The sequence below is a fragment of the Stigmatopora argus genome, chromosome 17 (assembly GCF_051989625.1).
Source record: "Stigmatopora argus isolate UIUO_Sarg chromosome 17, RoL_Sarg_1.0, whole genome shotgun sequence".
Classification (NCBI taxonomy): Eukaryota; Metazoa; Chordata; class Actinopteri; order Syngnathiformes; family Syngnathidae; genus Stigmatopora; species Stigmatopora argus.
In genome coordinates, this window is record NC_135403.1 from 6482463 (window position 1) to 6506345 (window position 23883).

A 23883-nucleotide genomic window follows, 5' to 3' on the forward strand; every position below is an offset into this window, starting at 1 on the left:
TTTTCTCTACCAGGTATATTCTTAAAATATCCATCCAATTTAAACACTAATAAATCACCCGACAGTGCAGTGGTTCATTTGCCTGACTTCTGTGCAGGAATTTCCACTCTCTCTAAATGTGCCTTACAACTGACTGGCGACCAGTCGAGGGTGTAGTCTGCCTTTCGCCTGAAATTCAGCTGAGATAGGCTCCAGCACCCTGCCACCCTGACAAGGACAAGCAAATGAATGAATTATACACCAATAATGTGGTTCAATGTTACAGGGTGCTGCAGCGTACACCAACTGGCAACAAGCAAAATGCAAACTACAGTAATCCCTCGATTATCGCAAATTCACTTATCCCGAATTCACTACTTCAGTAGATTTTCACATTTTTATGAACTTTACACGCTGAAACTCGTAAGCGGAAGCCACTCTTGCTACTTGGAATCAGCACCGAAGTAAACAATTTCATAAGGGTGACCCTACTTCGCGATTTTTCGATTATTGCGCCCATGTCTGATCTACATTACCGCTTGCTACTCCGCTATCTACCCTATTTTCTCTCTTTTCCCCTCCGTCCCCTTAAACCAGCTGCATTTTCTGTATAAATAAGACAAAATTAGCACTATTTTATGTATTAAAATAGATACAAATAAACGTACACACCTGCCTGACTCAAATGTGAACCATGTTGAGTCTCGGCCATATCTCCGAAGCGAGCTGAGAGGCCACATGACGAGTTTGAGGCGTGCGTTGTGGATGTCCCACAGATAGATGTTCTCATGGGTGATCTGCATGGTGCACTCCCCGTAGATGTCCAGGTTTGGAGTGGGCATTAAATATACATTAAAACGCTCTAAAAATAAAATAAATATCAAGGCAAGATTAAATTGGCATTCCATGAAGGGCATGAATGATACTAACATGTTATTAAAACACAACACAGGCATACATGGCAAAAAGTATAAGCTGAAATTTGCAATGTAATAAAGCCAAAGTTATGATATTTAAGAAAAAACGGTAGCCAGAAAAATGGAGGAAGCTGTTAAAACTTGTAATTATAGCATAACCACTCATTACTGTTCTCAAAAGACTGTTTTCATATAAATGGGAAAATGCATTCATAAAAAATACATTCACCAAAAACGAATGCCCCTGCAATTGGCTGGCTACCAACTCAGGGTGCCCCCCCGTCTGATGCCCGACATCAGCTGGGTTAGGATCCAGCACCCCCGTGACCCTTGTGAGGATAAGCGGTACAGAAAATGAATTAATGAATGAAAAAAACAAATGCAGTTCCCTTCTAGACTTCTCGCAGCACTTGAAGAATTCCAATTTTTCAGGATCTTGAATTCCCATATTTGAACAAATCACAGCATATTTACTCTCACCAAACACAGCCAGATATTCCTCCCTTAGAAGATTTACTATCAGATATAAATAATTGAAGTCACAAGAGCTGCATCAAATGCCTCAGCAGAAATCATAATGGTAAACACAGATCATTCATAGTTTGCCCAACGCCCATTTTCATTCACTCCCGAGAATAAAATGTTTGTGTATTTGTTTATTCCTGCATTAAATCTAAAACCTCTTCGGGTTGCGGCATTGTTTAGTTTTTGCAAAACGTTAGCATGAGAAACAAAAGGATTAAAACAAAAGGATGAGGGATGAAATATTTGTCAGGGAAAAGTAGAGCAGCCTTTAATCTCAAATAGGTTTTTGTCTCTGTCCCATGTTACACACAAACAAAAATACACAGATATTTAGGACAGCTATTAAATTATTTTGAGCAAACTCCCCACAGGACCATCCGGAGCTCAGAACTGTCTACAACAGAAAGTGTGGCCAAATATTTAACATATCACCATGCTTGAAAATTTAAGTTCATCCAATTATAATAAATATATAATCACATTATTTCCCTAACTATCACTACAGATTTGGGAGAGAGTCATGCATGTCCCTCTGCATCCCCCACCCCATTTAACTGTCAGAGGCAGTGGGGGCTTCTTGATAATCTAAATGGGTTCTCACTAATTACACTCAATGATTCCAAAAAAAGCCATGTGTCTGCCATGGATGGAAAATAGCGATGTCATAGCTCAGTGTATTTTTAGGCTACTCTAATCTAATGATGGCCTCCTGCTGCTTGGTGGGGCTAGGGGTGAGGTCGTGGGAGGGTTACTAATTGAAATACGGCTGCAGGCTTTTTGACTTACTCATCATGGTGGTGAAAATGTACTAAATTTACTACAACTTTCCAGAATGTATTTTCGCGCTAATGTGAAAGTCATGGCGAGTGACGAAGTTGGACTTAAAATTATATATATAAAATAAAGCAATATGTTCTGGCTGTTAGTTGCACTTTTTACGATTGCTTGTTGCCATTTTAACTTTCTAAACCATAGTACATAAACGTATGAGCTTCATTCCATTTCCTATGAGGGGAATATAAGAAAGAGCATCACATTTATTTCACAGCGCTTTAGCACCATAATCTCATCCATCTCTGTGACAAGCTTCATTACGAGGGAGGCCAGTGATGCACAGCACTTCGCATTAGGGTCTAGAACAGAGCCCTGACCGTAGTCTGTGACCCCGCGCACCCTGATATAAGCACGTTTTCTCCACAATACATCCCTTTTGAAGTTGAACTAATATCTACTAATGCTCAAACGGAGCAGGTATTGATCAGGCGTCCTCATTAGGAAGGACTAATAGAACAGTGACAGCTCTACTCTGCTCAGACATGACAGTCTGCCGAAAGAAAAAGGTTGACCCGCAACGGTTATCCGTGTAAGCATGGACTAATTGGGCACTCACCGTTCTGCTCGCGCTGCACCCCCGCTGCTAGCAAGTCTGGTTCGCCCAGGCTGATGTCGTTGAGACGGCTGCCCAGGCACTCCACACTCAGCAGCTTGCACCATTCCTCCGCATCCAGCTCTGCATGTGGCCACACAACAGCACAGCGATATAATCACCCAAGGTTCACGTCCAATGCATTAAAGCTAGGAATCAGGTAGTATAATAGAACACAATCTAGGATCCCTGTTGAGGATGTTTCCCAGAGCAGATAATCAGATCAGATAATTGTGTGTTTATCTTTAGACATGGTAATGCAACATGTCGCTCATAATCCAAGTAGGGCTGTCACAGATGATTATTTCTATAGTTGATTAATCACCGTTTTCTAACTTTGTCGACAAAGAAGCTTATAATGTATAAATCATGTGTCTTCCTGTTTTAAGCATAATTATTAAGTAATACTTCAACTGAAGTACAGACGCTCCCCTACTTACGAACATTCGAGTTGCAAACAACGGTACATACGAACATGTCTGCGAATATGGCATATGTCAAAAAATGTTCGGAAAGAGATGCTGTAAGTTCGTAAGTTAAATTTTGTATTGCGCGCCTTTTTCCGAGTAGTGCTTCTTTCCGCCGCTAATACTGACGCTTGGCGCTGTGAGAGGGAGAAGGCCCCGCAACATATTGAGGAGGAGGAGGAAGAAACGCCTGTCCCCATGAAGAAGTTCGCTCATAGATAAAGCCATCGCACTGTTCGAGCAGCAAGACCCAAATATTGAACGTTGCACAAAGGTTGCAAATCAATTGAATGATGCCATACAGTGCTACCTCATCATTTATGATGAAAAAAAGAAGAAAACTGTGCAATCGTCATTAGATCGCTTCTTTCGGCCAGTTTCTAGTAAATCCTCCAAGGAAGATACTCATCAACCCTCATCTTCTTCTCCTCGACCCTCAACTTCTTCCTACATTGAAGTTACGGAGGAGGAAGTAACTTTTGAAACCCATTTCAGCGACGACAAAGACCCTCTCATGATATAAAATCCTCTCTTCCTCCTCCTCCATCATCACCTCCTTAAGCATCGAGTACATCTTCCAAAAGTAAGTTAAACTTCATTTTATTTATCTTATTACGTACATGTACATACTGTGTGTTACTTATACAAGCCTTAAACATACGTATATAAACCTTCAATATACTTATATAGGCCTTAAACATAAATTATAATACAAAATATAGCACTGAAGCAACTTACGAGCAAATTAACCTTACGAACAATCGCTCGGAACGTAACTTGTTCGAAAGTAGGGGAGCGTCTGTACTCTCCAAGAATGGTAGTTTAATGACAGCCAATAGGTTTTCATCCACTGTCAAGATCATACTGAGCATGCGCACATGCCTGGAGCTCCAAACTCATGCATCATCAATTGGAGAATCAATAAGTTATTTCCCCACACTCAATAAAAATATTATACTGTCGTGAGCCTGTTAAATATTAAATTCATTTTCAAAGTGCAAGATAAAGTGCAATGTTTTGCATCTCTTGCAAAAACAATATTACTATTTGGGAAAAAATATGGGTTTTACAAGCTATTTCCATTAAAGTCTAAATGTATATTTAATTTAAATTCTTCCACCCTTACTTTTAGAACCTTACCTTGTGCACTATTGCTCAGTGAGGCAGGAAGACAAAAGTCGCATACTTTTCGCACTGAAGCATGTTTAAAAAATAGAACTACTGGCTACTGGCTAAAAGTATGCGCATAAACCTGTTTAAATTACTGAATAGGATTCCATCAAAGATTGAATAGCAAAGTGTGTAACTCCAGAAGGGAAAATCCATTAATCCCTCCATTACCAATCTGTTTATAAATCAGTTTGTGAATAGCAATTTTCCTTTCTCATGAATCAGAAGAGATCATTTTCTTAGATAAGGTGTCCAATTGTCTTTTTGAGCTTTTGATGGGAGCCACTGCTGCATGAAATGAGGCAAGGGCAAGAGTTGTTTATCTTTTGTCAAGCTCCTTAGCTCCAAATCCCTGTGGGTTTCTGGACATGCAACCATGGTCTATGATATGTACAGAGACGCATACGTGTGGACGTAGTACAGCAGCAACACAGTCGTGTTTCGGTGTCTTTTCATTAAAGCATGTTGTGCTTGTGTGTATCAGCAACGGTATCTTCAATTTCATTCATAGGGCAGTCTCTTACATTCCGCCTTTCCAGCGGGACATACCCGTACAGCTTAGCAGGGTGAGCGGATGGTCTGTTGGTGCCTGAAGCGCTTCATTCACCAACATCAGAGAGCACAGCTACATTTACACACAGGAGACAGCTACTTAATGCCTCCCCTGATTCACACTCTTTCAGAGTTACTGTGGCCTGTAAGTGCCTCCTGCACTTTTGAGGCCCGAGTGGAAAAGAAGCTAAACAAACAGAGTCAGCGCTCAGGCTTATGCATGAGGAGAATACAGTGGGTGGTGAATTCAGAAAAACAAATCTTGCTTAGAAAGAGAGAATATTTTGGAACTGTGTGATTAAAAGGGGAATTTATTATAGCTGTGGCAGCAAGTTTTAGTTTTGTTTACGCAATCTTTGGGGGAAATGGACGCCAAAGTAACTCAGATGCTTTCAGACATGCAATGTCCTTGTGTTGCTGAAAATTAGGCATGAAGTCGTATCTATGTATAAGAAATTATTGAAAGGTTTTCAGACCTTTTTTAACTAAAGATATTAAGGGGGATGTTGGGGAGTGTATGAAAATAGTCATCCGCCGCTATTCACGTTTTGCGGATTCAGTGCATGGCGTTTTTTTTAACTATACATCGAAAAAGGCATTTTTTATTTTATTTTGATGCGTGAAGGAGAATGTTTTGCTGCCAGGCAAGGCTGACTGTACATACCCAAGGGAACTCATGCAAGGTGTGTGATTGGTTTTTTGGCATGAGATTGACACATGAAAGCAACAGCCATCAACTGACGAAACCCCCAATAGGTGTGGATTTATTCTGCAAGCTGATTGGCCGTGCACATCGCAGCCATCCCTATTATGATCAAAAGATGGGAGCACCAATCAGAGCGACTTTATCTCTTGAGCTGATTGGCTGCGAAGACCACAGTTTAGCCCAGACTCTTACCTTGTTTTTTAGTATGGTACAGAATTTCAACTACAAAAACTCCAAGGTTATCAGCGTTACTTTTCCCACTTTGTGAGCACTCAAAGCTCCCTTCTTACGTTGTTTTTTTTAACCTTAAGAAATTCTTGCAACAAAAATGTGCACTCACCTGAATCACAGGCAAACGTCTTGGACGTGTCGTCAGAGAAGATAATGGCCACCGCATGCTTCTTGGCGTCTCTCGGCATCCTGCTAATGTTCTTGATATTATGGAGCTCAGTGATCTAAAGAGGACAGAATTACAAGTGTACATTAACTCGCTTGAGTCCAGTCAGCGATGGCAATGGGGCTTAATTGACCTTCTTGTGCCAGTCTGCTGAAAGTGCAGTTGTAGTTTGTAGACTTTTGTATATAAACATTCTCCTTAAAAATCAAAAGTTCTATACTTAAAATACACTTTTATAGGCCCCATAGAACTACTTGCTTCTGCTCTATAACATTCAACCCTAACCCCAAATCATCTGAACCCCTTAAGATAAAGATTGATAAAAAATAAAAATTTGACTTATTTACAGGCCATTTTGTTCTGCATGACTCATCCTGGAATCTAGGGTGTCAGACTCTTAATTAGTTCCAGAGCTTGTTTTTAACTTGGATTTTTCGCAAATAGCAGTATTTTATATGTAAATTCTCTAATTCCTTCTACGGTCTTCAAAAAAACTACCAACTAAGCCAAGGGTGTCAGACTCGGGTTGGTTCACGGGCCGCTTTAACGTCAACTTGATTTTAGATATAATATTTTAGATTTTTTTTTATAAATGGATTCAAAGAACTGGATAAAAATCCCTGAATATTCAGTTTTTTATACATCTAAAACAATGTTTATTTTCGCTTTTTTATATACTTTTTAGATTTTACAAAATGATTTTTGAACTTAAAACTGAAAAAAATAATTAAGAAATTACAATTATTGATTTAAAAGGGAGAAAATCAGGAAATTTAATATACATCTATACTCTTCATTTTAATTTGATCCTAAAACAGAAAGTCGGCACTAATGATTTACTTTCCCGGGCCACACAAAATGATGCGGCGGGCCAGATTTGGCCCCCAGGCCGCCACTTTGACACAGGTGGCCTAGATGATAAACCTTATTACATTACTGTTGGCCATCATATGCTAACTGAAGGCCCTTTGCCAAGAAGGCTGGGGATGAATTAGCTTGGGTGCAATGTAAAGATAAAATATTGTACTATCGGAAAAACAATGTAGTAAGACCACACGCCTTTTTTGCTGTTGTAATTGATAAAATATGTTATTGATTGAAATAGACATTACAGAAAGCTCATGAGGATGATACAAATGTAGCATTGTGATTCAAGTCTTTTTATCACCTTCCAAGAATGAGATGTTTTATGTATGTGTGGGTAGGTACATTGTATGTGTGTGACGGTAAGCGGACAGAAAGTAACCATCAACAAAGGAATTTCTGAGCTGTGAATTCCAGTAGCTATCCACTCCTGTGTGCTTGAAGCATGAAAGGAAAATATTTGGTTGCATTCCCAGCCTCAGGCAAAAAAAACATAATCATTTGAGATGAGTCCCATTTCACATCCCATTTGACTTTTTTTTTTTAAACACTGGAAGGTGTTGACTTTAATCTCATATTAGCACCAATATGCTTAGCCTGCTACACTTACATTCCAGCTTGTTTTCATTTTTATATTTATCAGAAGGACTGGAGAGGCACAAAAACAAAAGATCCTCTCAGAGGGCTAAAATATTCAGTTTTTGGGTTGTGATGTATACCGACTCGGGCAAAGAGATGGGGAGAGTATGGAGACGAAGAGAAATGGTAGTGAAGAAAGGCAATCCTCTTTGTGTTGAGTGTGTAAATCAGCCACCGGCGTAGCCTAGTTCTTCCCAAATCACAGCGGCGTCAAATGAAGCCCTCAGACGGGACCTTTCTTGATCTTTGTGGCAATGCATTACCAAGTGCACTGGTGCATGTGCGCACCCATCCCTCACTTCAGCACCGATTGTACAAGATGCCTCACGGGGAGGGGTAACCACACAGGATGGCCCATCTGACAATGTGATGTAGTGAACAGAGTGCATGGATGCAAAGGCAGAAAATCATCTATGGTATATTGTGCTTTATAAAACAAATCAAAAATGTAATTTCTTTAAGTTGTCCTACTGATTATACGTTCCTTATTGATTATTTCTTGATTCATCAGAAGGCACTGACCTTTGTTTAATCCCCAGTTTCAAGCAGAATCCCCAGCCCAGTGTGAGGGCATAAAATTGTCGTTTTTTGGCAGGCAGCCTTGAATGGTGTGCAAGGTCGAGAGGTTCCATCAAGCGAAAGTTGTGCCTGACCCAGTTTTCTTAAGCTGGATAAAATGTCTTGGAATATTACAAATTTATTGCCTCTTTAGCATTGTTTCTCTACATTAGGGTTCCCCAAAATGAACGAAGGGAGGTAGCAAGGTTCTGATTCTGGCTATTGTTTGTGCCCAGGAACCAAAAATCATTCGTACCCTTCTTTTGGAGGTGCTGTGGCTATCAGATTGTATGTGCTTATTGTCACAGATGACCCTTCAAGTGTTCCTAGACACTGGTGGTAAATTGAAGATTTCATTTTGGGTCTTTTTAAGACTCCAGAGAACTGTGACAGGCAACACAGTGAACAACTTTTGATGGTTTTAAAGAGATTCGTGACCAGGAGTGAACAATCAAAACTCTGTGTAGTGAGTGACTGCAAACCTTCACTCGAGATATTGTGAGTCAGTGAACAGAATATTTCAAAAATGATTTCTTGACACCTGTATGAGGTAGCAGAGTTGAGTGACACTAAACAAGGAATTTCTAAGGTTCTTAGAAAATATCACTGTCAGCTTCTTGAGAGTAGAACTCTGGGGTATATTGGTGTAGTATGGTATATCAGTGCAATGTAACACATGTACTGTATGAAATTACCCTATATTTTTGTTCTTTTAGGTGTTTAGGGAATCCTGTAGTTTCTTTTGTCTGCTTGGTAATACAAGGGAACAACTTCACTTGCGAAAAAACGATAAATTTGTAACATATAGCCTCAGTCCTTTATTTACCTTGTGAAAACTTCTAAAGTAAGCGGATTTCTCATCAGGATACTTTTCCAAGCGCCGTGGTCCTTTACTTGATGCCTTTTTGAATACCAGCCAACATCTTCTAAAGATCTGCCAACAAAGAATATTTGTCGTTAATTACATGGGGAAAAAAGCCAAAATGCAATGTTTTTATTATCTGGATACTTACTACATAGTATGTCTATATATATCAACTAGGGTCTGCAATGTTTTTGTCCATACATGGTGGAAAGGTTGTTGGACTAATACACACAATGGAACTATTAGGTCATGTGGAATTGCCGAAATGTATACGGACTAAAATCCTTCTCTTAGACTTAAGTGCACTTGGTTTGGGTAGAAACGTTTCAAATAGCTTCTGTTTATAGGGAATTACTAAGCGTTTTTTAAATGAACCCTTTTTCTAAATCAATGTCTTGTTTTTAACTTTTCTATATTCATGACTGTCATGTAAATTTAAATGTGAATGGGAGAAATGAATGATTCATTTGCGAAAATATGTAGTCGTGAGGAATACTCTTTCAGAATATGGCTGTTTTTCTTTATTCATTTAAATTCCACATTTATTTAGTATAATTAATGGATTAATACTTTGCTTTGATGATTCAAACTCTTTAACTTGAGACATGTTCAAATTGTGCCTTATTTATAATGCAGAGGTCTAACTTTTGACATCAAATAGCATTTCAAACCATATCCAATACAGAAAAAACATTGTCACACTGGGCCTGCAGAATATTGCACATCGTATTGATTAGTGAATCACAGTCTGCCGTGTCCTCAAGCTGAAGATGGGACAAGTAATCTGTGTAGAATTGCTTTGTCTTCAAGGTCATATTGACAGCTAAACAAGATCAAGTATGTTTCTTTCCGTTCCTCACTTTTTGGAATCCCAAAAATGAATTGCCAAATATGTCAAGACCGCAAATCTGTTAAAACGTAGTTCCATCACGTATCGTTTAAAACCAAATCTGAACCAATTTGTCCAAAGAAATCTTTACAGTCCTTCACAGATGATTGAGATGGTTATTGGACATATTTCATTCATGGTAACAGGCTTTCACTTATTTTTTTTCTTCATTTCATGTCTATTTTTATGTTCGTTTTAGATGACAGACAATGAGTCTTTTACACTGAGAATTATTTCTGCACTAATCTTATAACCTAAGCAAATTATGGAAATGAAAACTGAATACAAGTACTCAACTTCACCTTTATTTAAAAAAACATGTAATAAATGAAATCTACTAAGCTCTACAAAATTTATAATGATCAGTAAATCAACATTTTTAATCAAGTACCTTGTGTCACAGAGTTTTCAAAAGAGATGAACGGTGGCCATGATTGATTCTTTTTGGAGTGTTAAGATTGTCTCAATTGTGTGGAACTATTTAATTATTCATGTCTTGAAGCAATTGAGGCAAAATGCCATGCAATACTTTCCTGCAAGTAGCAAAACTGCAGTTTCAGTCTCAACCAGTTTGTGGTCTAAACAACACATCACCTATGCTTGTTATCTCATGGCACAATTTTCACTAGGTAGTAATGTTCATTGTAGAGATGGCACACATTCTCTTTATAGTGGACGGACCAACTAATATTTTTGTGAATTGGTTGAAAAACTAGCTCTTATATAAATTACATTAGTTCTGAAATATTACTCTAGCTTCAATATCTTAGCTGTCAATGTACATTCCAACCAAGAAGGGCAACAATATGTTGAGAATAGTTGGTCTATAAATACTGCAATATGCAGCTATCTTAATAATATTAAATAATAGTTAAAAAATAAAATAATTACTGAAAAGAAAAAGCAGACCTGGGCAAATACCTTATTTACTCATTTCACTTTTAATATAACACAGGAATCAAATAGGGAACTCTATAGTTTTATGGCTAAAAGCTCTTTTTCAACAAATTTGTGGGTGCGTAATCCAAAACTGTTCTCAGTTGTCTTTATCGCAATTTTTCCCCCACAGCTTTATTTGCTTACAATTTTGTTACAATACACAACTAGCCATATCATTTGTGAAAACATAATAGCGTTAAATATTTTACAGTCATTGGTTCTTTCATTGTGTGTCAAAATTATTTGTAAATATTTCAGAAACAGGGTATTAAAGGTATGTTTCAAAACCTTAGTGTGACATAAAAACAAAGATTTTGGTTTCTGTGCCCTAATATTGGTTTAAAACAGTAGTCAGATCTAAAACTGCAAAAAAAGATGTCTTTCCCCGTGTAATCAGTCTAGTTTAATTGAAGCTTATTAAAATCAGGGAATATTTTCTATGAAGAGGCTCAAAGATGAGATTTGGATTTTTTTGGTAAAGGGTCAGCAAACGATAAATTAAAATACCTTTTTGGTTAAGTGGATAATGGTTTAGTTGTCAGTTTGTTGATTTAATTAGGGCAAAAAAGAATGAAGAGATTTTGTATGTAAAACCACTAATTGATCAATTGATCATTAATTCTTCCCATTCCAGATAAGAAAGATTTAGTTCTGTTGTTTTCCTTGGAAGAGGCTAAGATCATCAACATTCAGCAAATCCTCAATGTGCAAAAAGCTGATAGTGATCCAACAATGCAGCAGAGAAAGCAATTTAAAATACTAGTCCACGGTAGTTTTCAATGTTTAAGAACATGATCCTTCTATTTCCTGGTGGAGACAGCTGCTATCACTCTGCCAGATGTATGATTGCCTTGGGCCATGCGCTTGTGTTGGGAAACCATGGATGCACAATTAATTTGTTTACTCTGCAGCAGTACTTCATAAAAGGCCTGCTGAGTTCAACTTGGCACTTAAATAGTAATTGACTGGAGTGGATCCCTGGGTCCTTATCAGTCGGCCTTGATGGGCGTCCATTTGAGTTAAGTGTTGCCCAGGCCCATTACCAACTGCAAACAACAACAAAAAACTTGCACGCAACACTTTGTAATGGACTCTGTTTCGTGCATTGTTTAGAAAATGCTTTAATGACCCAATTGAGGAATTTAATTGTGATCGAAATCATATAATGTCCCAAAAAATTAAATTAGCTTTTTAGAGGAACCAAAGAAGAGTATCCACACTGACGATGAGCAATAACAGAACTGTGATTTTTTTTTTTTAGGTAGTAAAGGCAATCCTACATTGCCTCGTGGGAGCTTGAGTCTGAGGAGCCCTGTATTCCGCTCAAAGTAATTCAACCAAGGAGTGCTGAGATTAAGTAATTATACCGGCACAAAGGAAGCTCAATAAGATAGCATGTGCATAATAGGAACTAGAGGGTATGAATGGAGAGGGTTTAATTTTGTCTGTTCTACAATTGTCAGTGCTTTGTCAAGGCAGACCTATTCTCAGGCTTCTGCTGGGTCTTATTCAGACACTCTTGCACTAATTGTAATTGCAGAGTCTTGAATGAGGCTCTGCTCTTTGGATGGGACCCATTTAATGCCAGAACATTGGGGGAGTACATGGTGTGGCACTGAAGGATAATTCACAAGCAATAGAACCTGCACATACACACATGGGAGGAAAAAAACACGTAAAAACAAAGTCACGACAAAGAACAGCGATGCTCAAAATAAAATCTGGCTGCTCTATAATTTTAGCTATCCACTGCAGCTCCACCTCCACTCCTCTTGTATAACCATGTGCTACAACAGCAAAAGAGATATGGCTTAACTCCCTACTGACAAAAACATGAGAACTGGCAACTTTCTAATATCAAACTTGTGCTGCTATGAAGTCAGAGATTGTTTATACTAGACCACATGTGTCAAAGTGGCGGCTCAGGGGCCAAATCTGGCCCGCCGCATCATTTTGTGTGGCCCGGGAAAGTAAATCATGAGTGCCGACTTTCTGTTTTAGGATCAAATTAAAATGAGGAGCATAGATGTATATTAAATATCCTGATTTTCCCCCTTTTAAATCAATAATTGTAATTTTTTAATCAATTTTTTTCTGTGTTTTTAGTTCAAAAATCATTTTGTAAAATCTAAAAATATATTTTAAAAAAGCTAAAATAAACATTGTTTTAGATCTATAAAAACTGAATATTCAGGGCTTTTAATCCAGTTCATTTAATCCATTATTTAAAAAAAAAATCTAAATATTATATCTAAAGTGTTCCGGCCCACGTAAAATCAAGTTGACGTTAAAGCGGCCCACGAACCAACCCGAGTCTGACACCCTTGTACTAGACTGAGTGAATACCCATTCCACCCAGTCATGCAACATTATATGTCCCACCCACCTAACGTATAATTCTTTAGGAAACCAGTCTTGAAAGGGGGCACACAGCGGCAGATCTGAGTACTGTGGTTGATTTCTGTAGTGATGGTGTCTTGTAAGGGAATTCCTTGTTTGCTTACAATGTCATGGAATTAATTTGACGATGGACATAATGCAGGGGTGTCAAACCGTTCCTCAAAGGGCCGCAGTGGGTGCAGGTTTTCATTCCAACTCAACAAGAGGATACCTTTTTCAAGTGTAATCAGTTAATTAAAGTCAGGTTCTACTTATTTTAGAAGACACCTGATTGGTTAAAATGTCGGCACTGGATCGGTTGGAACAAAGACCAGGACCCACTGCGGCCCTCGGCGGAATCGGTTTGACACATGTGACATAATGGAACACATCAGTAGTCATGCATTATTTTTTTGTTCATTTTCAAAGTTAAAAATACTATCGTTAGGATGGCTCGACATCAATGCACGCTTGACTATATGATTGTCAGCGGTGGGAGTGAATTGAAAGCAATGTGACATCAACAGCCCATGTGCATGGCGAATGATTTTTTTTCTGTGGCAATGCTGATGTCTTTTATTAAAGATGGGAACAACAAAAGAAATCGTGTTACATCAATATTTCTTTCAATTGTTTGGCCATAATTTGACCAATTGCTTAAGAAAAATCTTCCCATGTCCAAAACACACTCCCACAGAATGTTTCAGGGCCACACAAGTCATCTCCAAATAGAGAATTGATCCGAAAAGTCAGACAAACAGAAACATATTAATAGATCCCCCTGTCAAAGAAATAGATGCCCTCATACGAAATAATTGACATCAGTTATTTAAAATGTATTGAAAAATATGCTGGGAAAACCCTGTAATTATAAGAAGGATTACAAATGCAAATATTCAGCAACAAAATGTTTAATTGGGTTAGAGGCAAATAAAGCAAAATAACAGAACAGATCTACTGAAGTGATCTTAATGCCCTGGGAGTTACTGGGTGTTTCTTCTAGTGTCTTTTGCTATTCAGTATTGCCTAATCAGCTCTTACTATTCCAATTCTTTTTCGCAGCTGTCTCAATGAGCAAGTGTGCATTTTACCTTAGTCTTCACTCTGCCACTAGTAAAAAATAAATGTCATATTCACGTGTTGGTATTAAAATCTGTGCCAATGGGTCGGTTTTGGCTTATGTCAATACTTTGCACCGCCTAAAATATTTTTGGGCAGTTTGTCACTTAGCTAGGACTGTTGTTATCCTATCGTTCATCCTTCTCATCCCTGAAACTGAATATTGATACTTGGTACATATTGAAAGGCACAAAACGTGCTTGCTCTGTTGGTGAACTGGAATTCATTATATTTATTTAATCAGACTACCAATCAAATTTGAATTTATTCAACTCTGGACGAGCAGAGTTCCTTTAAGTCCATTTTGTGTTTAATTTGAGGAAAGATAAAAAAGGCTTTTTGGCAGTGAAGCTCTAAACAAATAAACACGGACTGAAACTTTACCATCCCTTCCATCTTTTTAGAAGACCCTGGTGTCCAAATCCGATTTATGGCTTTGGGGATCCTTGTCATTAAATTTTTCACACAACGCCCCCAAGTCAACACAACATTACTGTTGTGATATAGCCAGCATATTTACATGTCTGGCTGGCTATATTAGCGGCGTGACCCAAGAGATGAGATGACAATTTTGGTGAACAGTAAAAATCAGGGGTCATAATCAGTGGGTCAAAGCGATCAAAAATAATGAGCAGATTTACATTCAGAGCACTGGGATGTACCCATACAACAGTAGAATACAAATTGGGTCATTAAAATTTAACACTTAATTAACACAATCCTAGAATGATTTATTAAAGAAATATTTTTTCCACATCCGAGTTTAATGAGTTTCCTTGCTGAATGTATGTATCTTACAAATAAGAAGCAAGACTGAAACCCCACTAAATAATGTTTTGGGGGCAGAAACTACACAATAGTACGTGCTTTTGCTGGAAAAACAGCAGTACTCCAATTTCATAGAACTGCAGTGTGTGTGTGTTTTTGTACATATTTATGTGTTTGTGTGTGTATGTAGATATATATATATATATATATATATATATATATATATATATATATGTATGTATGTAGATATATATGTATATGTGTATATATGTATATGTATGTATGTGTCTATATATGTATATATGTATGTATATATGTATATGTATGTATGTGTATATATATGTATATATGTATGTATGTATATGTATGTATATGTATGTATATGTATGTATATGTATGTATATGTATATATATATATATGTATGTATATATGTGTATACTATGTATATATGTATGTGTATACATATATATAGATATATATGTAGATATATACGTACATAAATATGTAGACATATACATACATGAATATATATATATAGATTGAACTGTTGCATTCTTCCACCCCACTTATTTCTATTTTAGCCTTTATTATTGTTACAGTTTAAAGGATTGGATAGATTATGATTAAAACCTTGGATTGGTGAGTCATTTTGCAGCTCCGAGGTGCATAATTTTTCACTGTTGGAAAAACAACAACATCAGCACAGAGAGCTTGCCAGCGTGTAAAATGGGCATCAGTGAAAGTAGCCAGCTGCAGAGAACATTTCAAGGGCAACCTTTTACTTTTAGTGGAGGTTTGTCTGAAGCAAGAAAAACACTTCAAGTGGTTTTTGGCAACGTTGTACAACTTCATGAAAACCAGATTGACCTCACGAAACAAAAGAGAATCTTGTCAAAAAGACTTAAGCCTTAAGATTATTGGAGCTTGGAGTCCATATGCGAATGAATTATAATATGCAAATGAATTTTGGCTAAAAATCCCAAGCGAATAACAAGTACATATTGATAATTATTTATAAATACTGGATTAAATTAGTCCAGCAGCTCTAGATTTATCCACAATGTGAACTAGTTTCAATGTAGAAGTGCATAGAGTAGAGGAGAGGCAAGACTACACTTGGGAATTTATTGATGCCGCGTTTCACCTGAGTGGAACAGCGTTTCACCAGGTGACAACTCAGGCTTATAAGTCAATTAGGTTTTAAAATCAGGAAAGACAGAAGACTATTTAAAGCAGAAACATATCTAATTGCAGAATTAATGCAGCAAATATCCCTGGGATGGACATTTGATTAAATTGCCTTGATGTTGGAAATTAATCGATCGACTCCAATTACGATCCCAGTGTTGCATTGAGCAGTTGTGCCGTAGTGGTGGCCTGTGTGGATGTAGCTCAACTCTCCATTGTTAAGTCCTTCAGACAGCAGTATAATTCTGACTGAATAAACAGGGCCTCTCCTGGTTGTAACCAATTTGTGCCCTTCAAATTGCCTCAATTGCCTCCTGACATGATTAATCTAAAATCAATTTCTGCCATCAATAGAATTTTGCACCACTTTGCTTTCCTGGAATATGCAATATTTGCATTTGGAACAACTTTTATTAGTGTTACTAATGGTAATTGCAGCAATAAATCATAGAAAGTTCAATTTAGCACAATTTGCTGTATTATTAGAATCTACCACATGGAAGAGGGTGTGGTATGTCTAATTCAGGAGACATTTTGGAGGCTTTAATCATATTTTTAAGTGCTCTCAAAAACACAAAGTCTCATTGACTTCACAGACGTGTGCAATTATTGAGAAACTGTCTCCCCTCTCAATAATTTATGGTCTGTATTCATCCCAAACAGACAAATCACTCATCATTTAGATGAACTGAGGAGCTGTCTGAAGAGATGAGAATGATTTCCAATGACAGCCCTCTTCAAGTGAATGACTAATCACACGGGAGAATAAAAAATAGCAGTCTGTCGGACTCTCCAGTGTGCGAGTGAATATTGAAACGAAAATGCATTACCTTGAAGGCACAAATGTGCCGCCTCCTCTTTGGAGCTTTCAAAAAAATGTGACAATTGTGGGAAGGGTTTAACCCCCCTGATGATTCCCGGTCCCGCAAAATATAATCTCGAGATAATCGCTACTTCAGTTACTGAAAATACATTTCATAAGAGCACTTAAATCAGTGTATAAACAACTCTTGGGCTAGATGGGAAGTCACTTATTAGCATATCAAATAGAGGGATTTTGAAATGCGTGAAGAACAGACATACTAAATGCCTTGCTAAACCTTCCTATTGGTTGTAAGCTCTTTGCGGTTTAAATATTTTCATCTTGTGGAAATGTAATGCTTCACCCAGCATACATGCAATCAATGTCTGATTTTTGACCAGCTGCTGAAAAACAAGTGTCATAAGATTTTGCTTAGTTTTACATTATGTAATGTTTTTGGGTTAGTGGTGGTGGGCTTTGTTAATTTAATGTTTTGATTTGATGAAAGTTTTGTATAGTAGTTGGGATTGTTTAATGCTATTTTAGCAATGCAAGAATGTAGTTTTCTCCATCTGTGGACACAGGTCTATTTTCATATTGTATTTTAAGTTATAAATGAAGAAAATGAGATGAGAATAGACTATGGCATTGAACTAAATGATTATTCATAAAACAGAGCTCCACTTCTTTTGCATGTGAACAATACAAAATTCAAGTAAATTCCACTTACCGTATTTTCCCGACTATAAGGCGCACTTAAAAGTCTTAAATTTTCTCCAAAATAGACAGGCCGCCTCATAATCCAGTGTGCCTTATATATGGAAAAAAATTAAAATTGTCATTCATTGAGGGTGCGCCTTATAATGCGGTGCGCCTTATAGTCGTGAAAATACGGTAACTGATTAAACAAACCTTGAATTCTCTTCCCAAAAAACATTGCAATTCTGTCATTTACAAGCACAACCATTGTTTGAAATAAGAGGCAGCCTCAAATGTTTACCCTTTTCTACCCGTTTTTTCTTTCCTAACCCTTTGCTTATAAAACTTAACCTGCCAACAACCCGCACATGCACACCCATGTACCGCAATATATTTTATGCTGCACGTCAAATGTTTGGACATCTCGTAATTTTGTAATTCGCCCTCGACTACAGCTGTTGGCAGGATGTCGAGCCAGCCGTGCCCCAGTTAATCATAGATTAGTTTATCTGGGCCATTCCAAATCCTCGTATATGTAGTGCATTGCTACCTATTCCTTCCTGAAGACACATATGAACACACGGTCCCCCGGCGCCCTTTCTCTCTACGTTTGTAATTTCTTTGTCTGTCACATCATTGCCATTGCTCATTCCTCTCGAGTTTATATGCATGATTAGGCATTCTCATCAAACATGCATGAGCATCACCAGTGCCAAACACTGTTTCAAAAGCCTTATTTCATTTGTGAGGACCTTAGTGAGACTATAGGGCACGATTAAAAGGCAAACTGATGATCCCAGTCACGATGTTGCAATGAAATTATGAAAGAAAAAAACGTCCAGGATGACTAGGATTGCAATGGCAGATGTTTTTTTTTAAGTAACCATGAAACAGTTTACCAATTGGAAAGGGGGGGAAAATAAATAAAAAGGGATCATGAAAGACATGAGAACAATAGGAAATAATGATGGCTTTAAAGATAATTGCAATTCTCGGATCTCTTAATCCTGTCTGTAGTTAATGTGACTCAGAGAGCCAGAATGACCATATTATTGTAAATGTGCCAGGTTCCAATGAACCAGAATTATTCATTAAAAGGAAGCAGTGCAGAGTGCAGCTTTTTAGTGTCAGAATGCCAATTGACTGTATCTCCATATGTGAATTCATAATAAATAAAAGTTTGAGATAGTGTAGTCATAGCAATCCCTGATGAATTCATTGTTTTGTCGTTGACTTCTGGAAGTAGGGTTTTAAAAATGAAAAAAAAGTCCAGATTGGCAACTCACTGCATATCTGCTTTTGTTGTCGAACCTCCTGTATTATGGAAGCTAGAAATTAATCACATTGTTGATTTTATTGTCATAATTAATGCATGTGAACACTAATTCCAAGTCCAAGACAGTCTGCATCTGGAAATACTCAGTTAATTTCATCATTAAAAATATGACAAAACAGCACCAGAAGAAATACGTGCTGTCAAACTTTAAACTTCTTGGTAAAACTATATTCTAGAAAAAAGTAGGCATATTACATTTGTTATAAATTTCAACAACTCCCTCCGTACTATTTTAATCGCGTTTTTATAGTCAAAGTTAATGATAGCCGTACTAACACTATACACTTGAGCGCACATTTTTCCATAGCTACATCTTCCACTTCAGTAATAAACTCTAGCTGACGTAAACCATCATTCAAATTATTGCTGACTGTCAAAACTAATCAAGATTTACACCATCTGTGGCTTAGAAATTGATTAGAACTGTGAAAAATGCTTCTTTGGTACCTTTCATCCACCTCAACGAGAAAGGTGAATATAGACTAGCACCCGTATATGCATTGTTTTATCCAGCGCATCGTGTATTTTCCAAGGGCATAGTGAAGAAAGAGTGGTTTAGAGCTAAAAAAAAAAAACGATCCAGCTAAAATGTTTCATTAAATTTGGACTCCTTTAAAAAAATAATCCACCAATATGTTTATTAAAATGGCTTTCTTATTTCTTCCCCTCATTAAAACAATGTTTAAAATGTTTAATCATACTCGCAAACATGTTTATTTGTTGTTATTATGTTGTCAAATTGTATCTATCTAAAATTTGACAACAAATGTCCATTTATACTATAATTTTTTTTTTTTAAACTATTGAAACTGTGGAATGTATTTACCAATACTCTTAATATGTTCATAAGGGTAGTGTTGAAAGAAAGAAATCAAACCCAATGAGGTTTATAAAAACAAAATACGTATATGAAAGATTACATTTTAAGTGTTGAAGTGATCATTTCAAAATACACTAGACAATGACGTGGCAGCCCAGTATGATGAAATTAACAGGTTGTAAATGATCATACAAGATCGTCATAATCACTATCATGTGTGCTCCATCACCCTTGCGATGATTGTGAGTGGAAGATTAATACATGCATTTATTTTCAGACAATGTTTAGATATTTTTGTCATTTGCTGTACTGACATTAGAATGTATACACTAAATTTACATACATTATCTTAAGACATTCACATTTAGTTTTTTCCCTTGACGAAATCTACTTGTCAATCTAGCATGTGTTTCACTGTGGCGACCCCTGAGGCGGCAAGCTGAAAAGTCAGTCTGTGTTAAGAAGACATTGTGAAGACATTTTAGTTTTTATTAGTGGCACTAAAACACGTTGATAGCAAAGACCGATGCTCTTTACAGTCCAGGATAATGGCGGTTCTAGATCTGCTTTTGTACAAGATTATAAATGTTATTCGTTTTAATATGTTGGGTTTGTGAGATAAGATTGCAGTTTACTGAAGATAGATACAAGCTAGATAAAAGAAATGCCACGGACATCAAAGCTCTATTATTTACCCCTCAGTTCCCAAGTTATTACAACCTATTTTATTCATTATTGATTACAGCTAGTTTAACAGCTATATTTGCTTAGACCTACAATAATTTAGAGTGTGCTGGCATGCATTTATAAAACATTGTTAATTAGAAATAATTTCCTGTTAAGTCATCGCCATGACAACTGCCTGCTGTTGAGCCATCACTCATCCAAACCTCTTTTTGTACTACTGCTTTACTGGGAAATCCTCTGTGCACACAAAACCAGCCAAACACAAAGCAATTTCCATTTAATCCACGCACAAGCCTGACAATAACATGCATACAGAGGGAGATGGCACCAATTTGCAAGACTGCTATTTCCTTTAAAGGGACTGGGATGAGTTGTCCAATGATGTGAAACATTTAGCCAGGCTGAATGTTCAACTGAACTCGATGCATAAAAGATGAGAGCGTACTTGAAAAGTGCAAAAGCACAAACTCCTTTCAGAGTTTCGAAGCAGTCTGGGTAAACGCTTATTAATCAGGATGTTAGGACTTGTATTGCCTGAGGCTTTAAAGTGTTTATATGGACTAACAAGTGAGCAAATACAGTGGACCCTCTAACAGTCAAACTTGTGCCATCCCAAAACTGAAAAACAATATTTTAAGCAATATTTTGGCACAACAGGGATCTTCTAAAAACAATGAAACAACAACAAGATTAGCATTTGGTCCTTGAATTTTGTTTCTTTGTGGATTATTATTTCACTACCCAAAATAAATTCCCCGCCTTCAAAAGGGGAAACGGTGAAGCTAGCAGCGGCAATATGTAGCTCATCTATTACGATCTACAGCTTACCAAAGCTGCCAAAAATAAAAATAAATTAGCAAGTGTGAAAAGTGAAAATAAAAATGACTTTTGGTTGGCAACCAATTCATGGTATCGCACACCTTCTGCCCACAGTTGGCTGGGATTGGCCACAGCCTCCTTCACAACCCTTGTCAGGATTTTTGAAGTACAAACAACGGTACATACGAACATGTCTGCAAATTGCGTTTATGTCGAAAAATGTTCGTAAGTTCGATTTTGTATTGCGCACCTTTTTCCCGAGTAGTGCTTCTTTCCGCCGCTAATACCGACGCCTGGCGCTGTGAGAGCTTAGCTCACCCAGCATCTACCTTCTTCTACCCACTTCGTTGCAGTGCGGAAGTGCGTGAACATATGTCCAGTGCGCAAAGAACCTTTTTCATTTGTATCATTAAATATCTCGTGCATCCATTATTCAATATGGTTGGTGAAAAGTGAAAGGCTTCTAGTGAGGGAGGTGCAAGGAAGAGGCAAGCCATTTCATTTTGAATGAGTGGCAATAATAACGAAGCTTGATGCACGTGATAAAGTGGTGAGCGTTGCACGCGAATACAACTTGAATCGTTCGACCGTCAGTACCATTTATAAACATAAAGATCGAGCAGCAGGACCCAAATATTGAACGTTGCACAAAGTTTGCAAATCAATTGAATGATGCCATACAGTGCTACCGCATCATTCATGATGAAAAAAAGAAAACTGCAATCATCATTAGATAGCTTCTTTCGGCCAGTTTCTAGTAAATCTCTCTCTAATGTATGTATACAGTATTGTATGTATTCTCTCCATTTTATTAAATGTTTTTTTCAGTACAAACCAAAGTGTGTTACTTATACAAGCCTTAAACATACAAATGCACTTATATAAACCTTCAATATACTTATATAGGCTTCAATATACTTATATGGGCCTTAAAAATAAATTATAATACAAAATATAGCACTGAGCAACTTACAAACAAATTCAACTTATGAACAATCGCTCGGAACCTAACTCGTTCGTAAGTAGGGGAGCGTCTGTATAAAAACAATCTAAAAAATTGAAAAAAAAAAAAAATTGACTACCAATTAACAGCGTAAAGCACTTTGTTTCCGTTGTCAGTGTATTGCATGACAAAACAAATTCAAATGAGGGGGCGTCTTCTGTGTATAACTATTTTATCCAGGCTTTCAGAATGTCAGACTGTATTTAACATAAGCCAAACAAAAGCACTTTTTGGTCATCTGTTTTGGTGCAAGTCCTTTAAAAATACTCTGTTACTAAAGGTTAGTCTGTAGACCCCAAACTTCTTGCTTTAGTATGTGACAAACCTCTACTAATGGACAATACAATCAATAAAAGGATGAAAGGATCAAGCTCTTGCAACCAATGAGATGGCACAATGCGCCATGGGTGTAGCATTATTATTAGCTGACCACTTGATTAACATATAAATGAAGTGTGCCGATTGAGAAAATATTTGAATATGTACACGATACATCAACCATCGACTGTTTTCAGGATGCTATATTCTGTTGTTGTCATTTGAATTTAATCAAGAGTGCCTAAAAGTAGTAATCCTCCGGCACTGGTGAAGTCTTTCCCCCGCTTTTGCGGATTAGTTCTGAGGCACTTGCTCACTAATGTTTTGGCTGCTCCTCTGATACATAAAACCGGGAAAGCGGGAGGCTCTGCGACAATCAATGGGCTCACAAGCGAGAAAGCCTTGTCGTCGCTGGAACTAACTTGACTCGAGCAAATCGAAGATGACGCCAGCAAGCAAACGTGTGTGTGTGTGCAAAGAATGAAACTGTGGTAGAGTGCTTTCATGTCACAGAATAGTCTCCATTGGTAGTTGTTAGATTTCTGTCTGCTGTTTTTGTCTCTTCCTCACAAATAAGACTGGCTTTTTCAAAAAATGAACAGCGATTCTGTGTTTGTGTGTGCCTCAGCATGAATTCGTTACGGGATGCAATTATCACTTCCAACATACATTTCTTTTAAGCACTGAAAAGATAAGAGGCGGGGTTGCATACATGTGGGCAAATATCTTTAAACATCCATTTGTCAAATGTGCTTCTGCCTAATCTGATGACCGGGCAACCACTGCAACTGCCAGGGTTGAAAAGTTCACTCTAATTAATAGCCTGCAATTTGCCACAGTAATTATTAATGGATTATGGATCTTAAATGCATTGATGTAATCATTGCTAAGGGAAAGCTGGTTTGTAGACCAAATCATTGGTCATTAGCAATGCAAAGCAAATCAATTTGTTTATTTTTTATTAAAGCCTAAGCTTCTTCACGGAGCAGAGTAGTTTGGCACAATTCATTTCTCATTTGCAATGCAATCTCTTCCAATTTTACGGCTCTTA

General features: G+C 37.4%; 1 protein-coding gene and 1 long non-coding RNA gene across 2 annotated transcripts in view; one reads left to right on the forward strand and one right to left on the reverse strand.

Annotated features, from left to right (window-relative positions):
• Nucleotides 1-23883, reverse strand: part of dok6 (docking protein 6) — a 43663-nt gene that overhangs the window by 7880 nt on the left and 11900 nt on the right. The window contains exons 2-5 of the mRNA XM_077624812.1: nucleotides 9027-9134; nucleotides 6083-6197; nucleotides 2812-2931; nucleotides 652-841 (exon numbers count right to left, since the gene is read on the reverse strand). Coding sequence (XP_077480938.1) covers nucleotides 652-841; nucleotides 2812-2931; nucleotides 6083-6197; nucleotides 9027-9134 — 533 coding nt within the window. The remainder of the gene's footprint in view (nucleotides 1-651; nucleotides 842-2811; nucleotides 2932-6082; nucleotides 6198-9026; nucleotides 9135-23883) is intronic.
• Nucleotides 1-23883, forward strand: part of LOC144092051 (uncharacterized) — a 90850-nt gene that overhangs the window by 7672 nt on the left and 59295 nt on the right. The gene's annotated exons all lie outside the window — the stretch shown is intronic.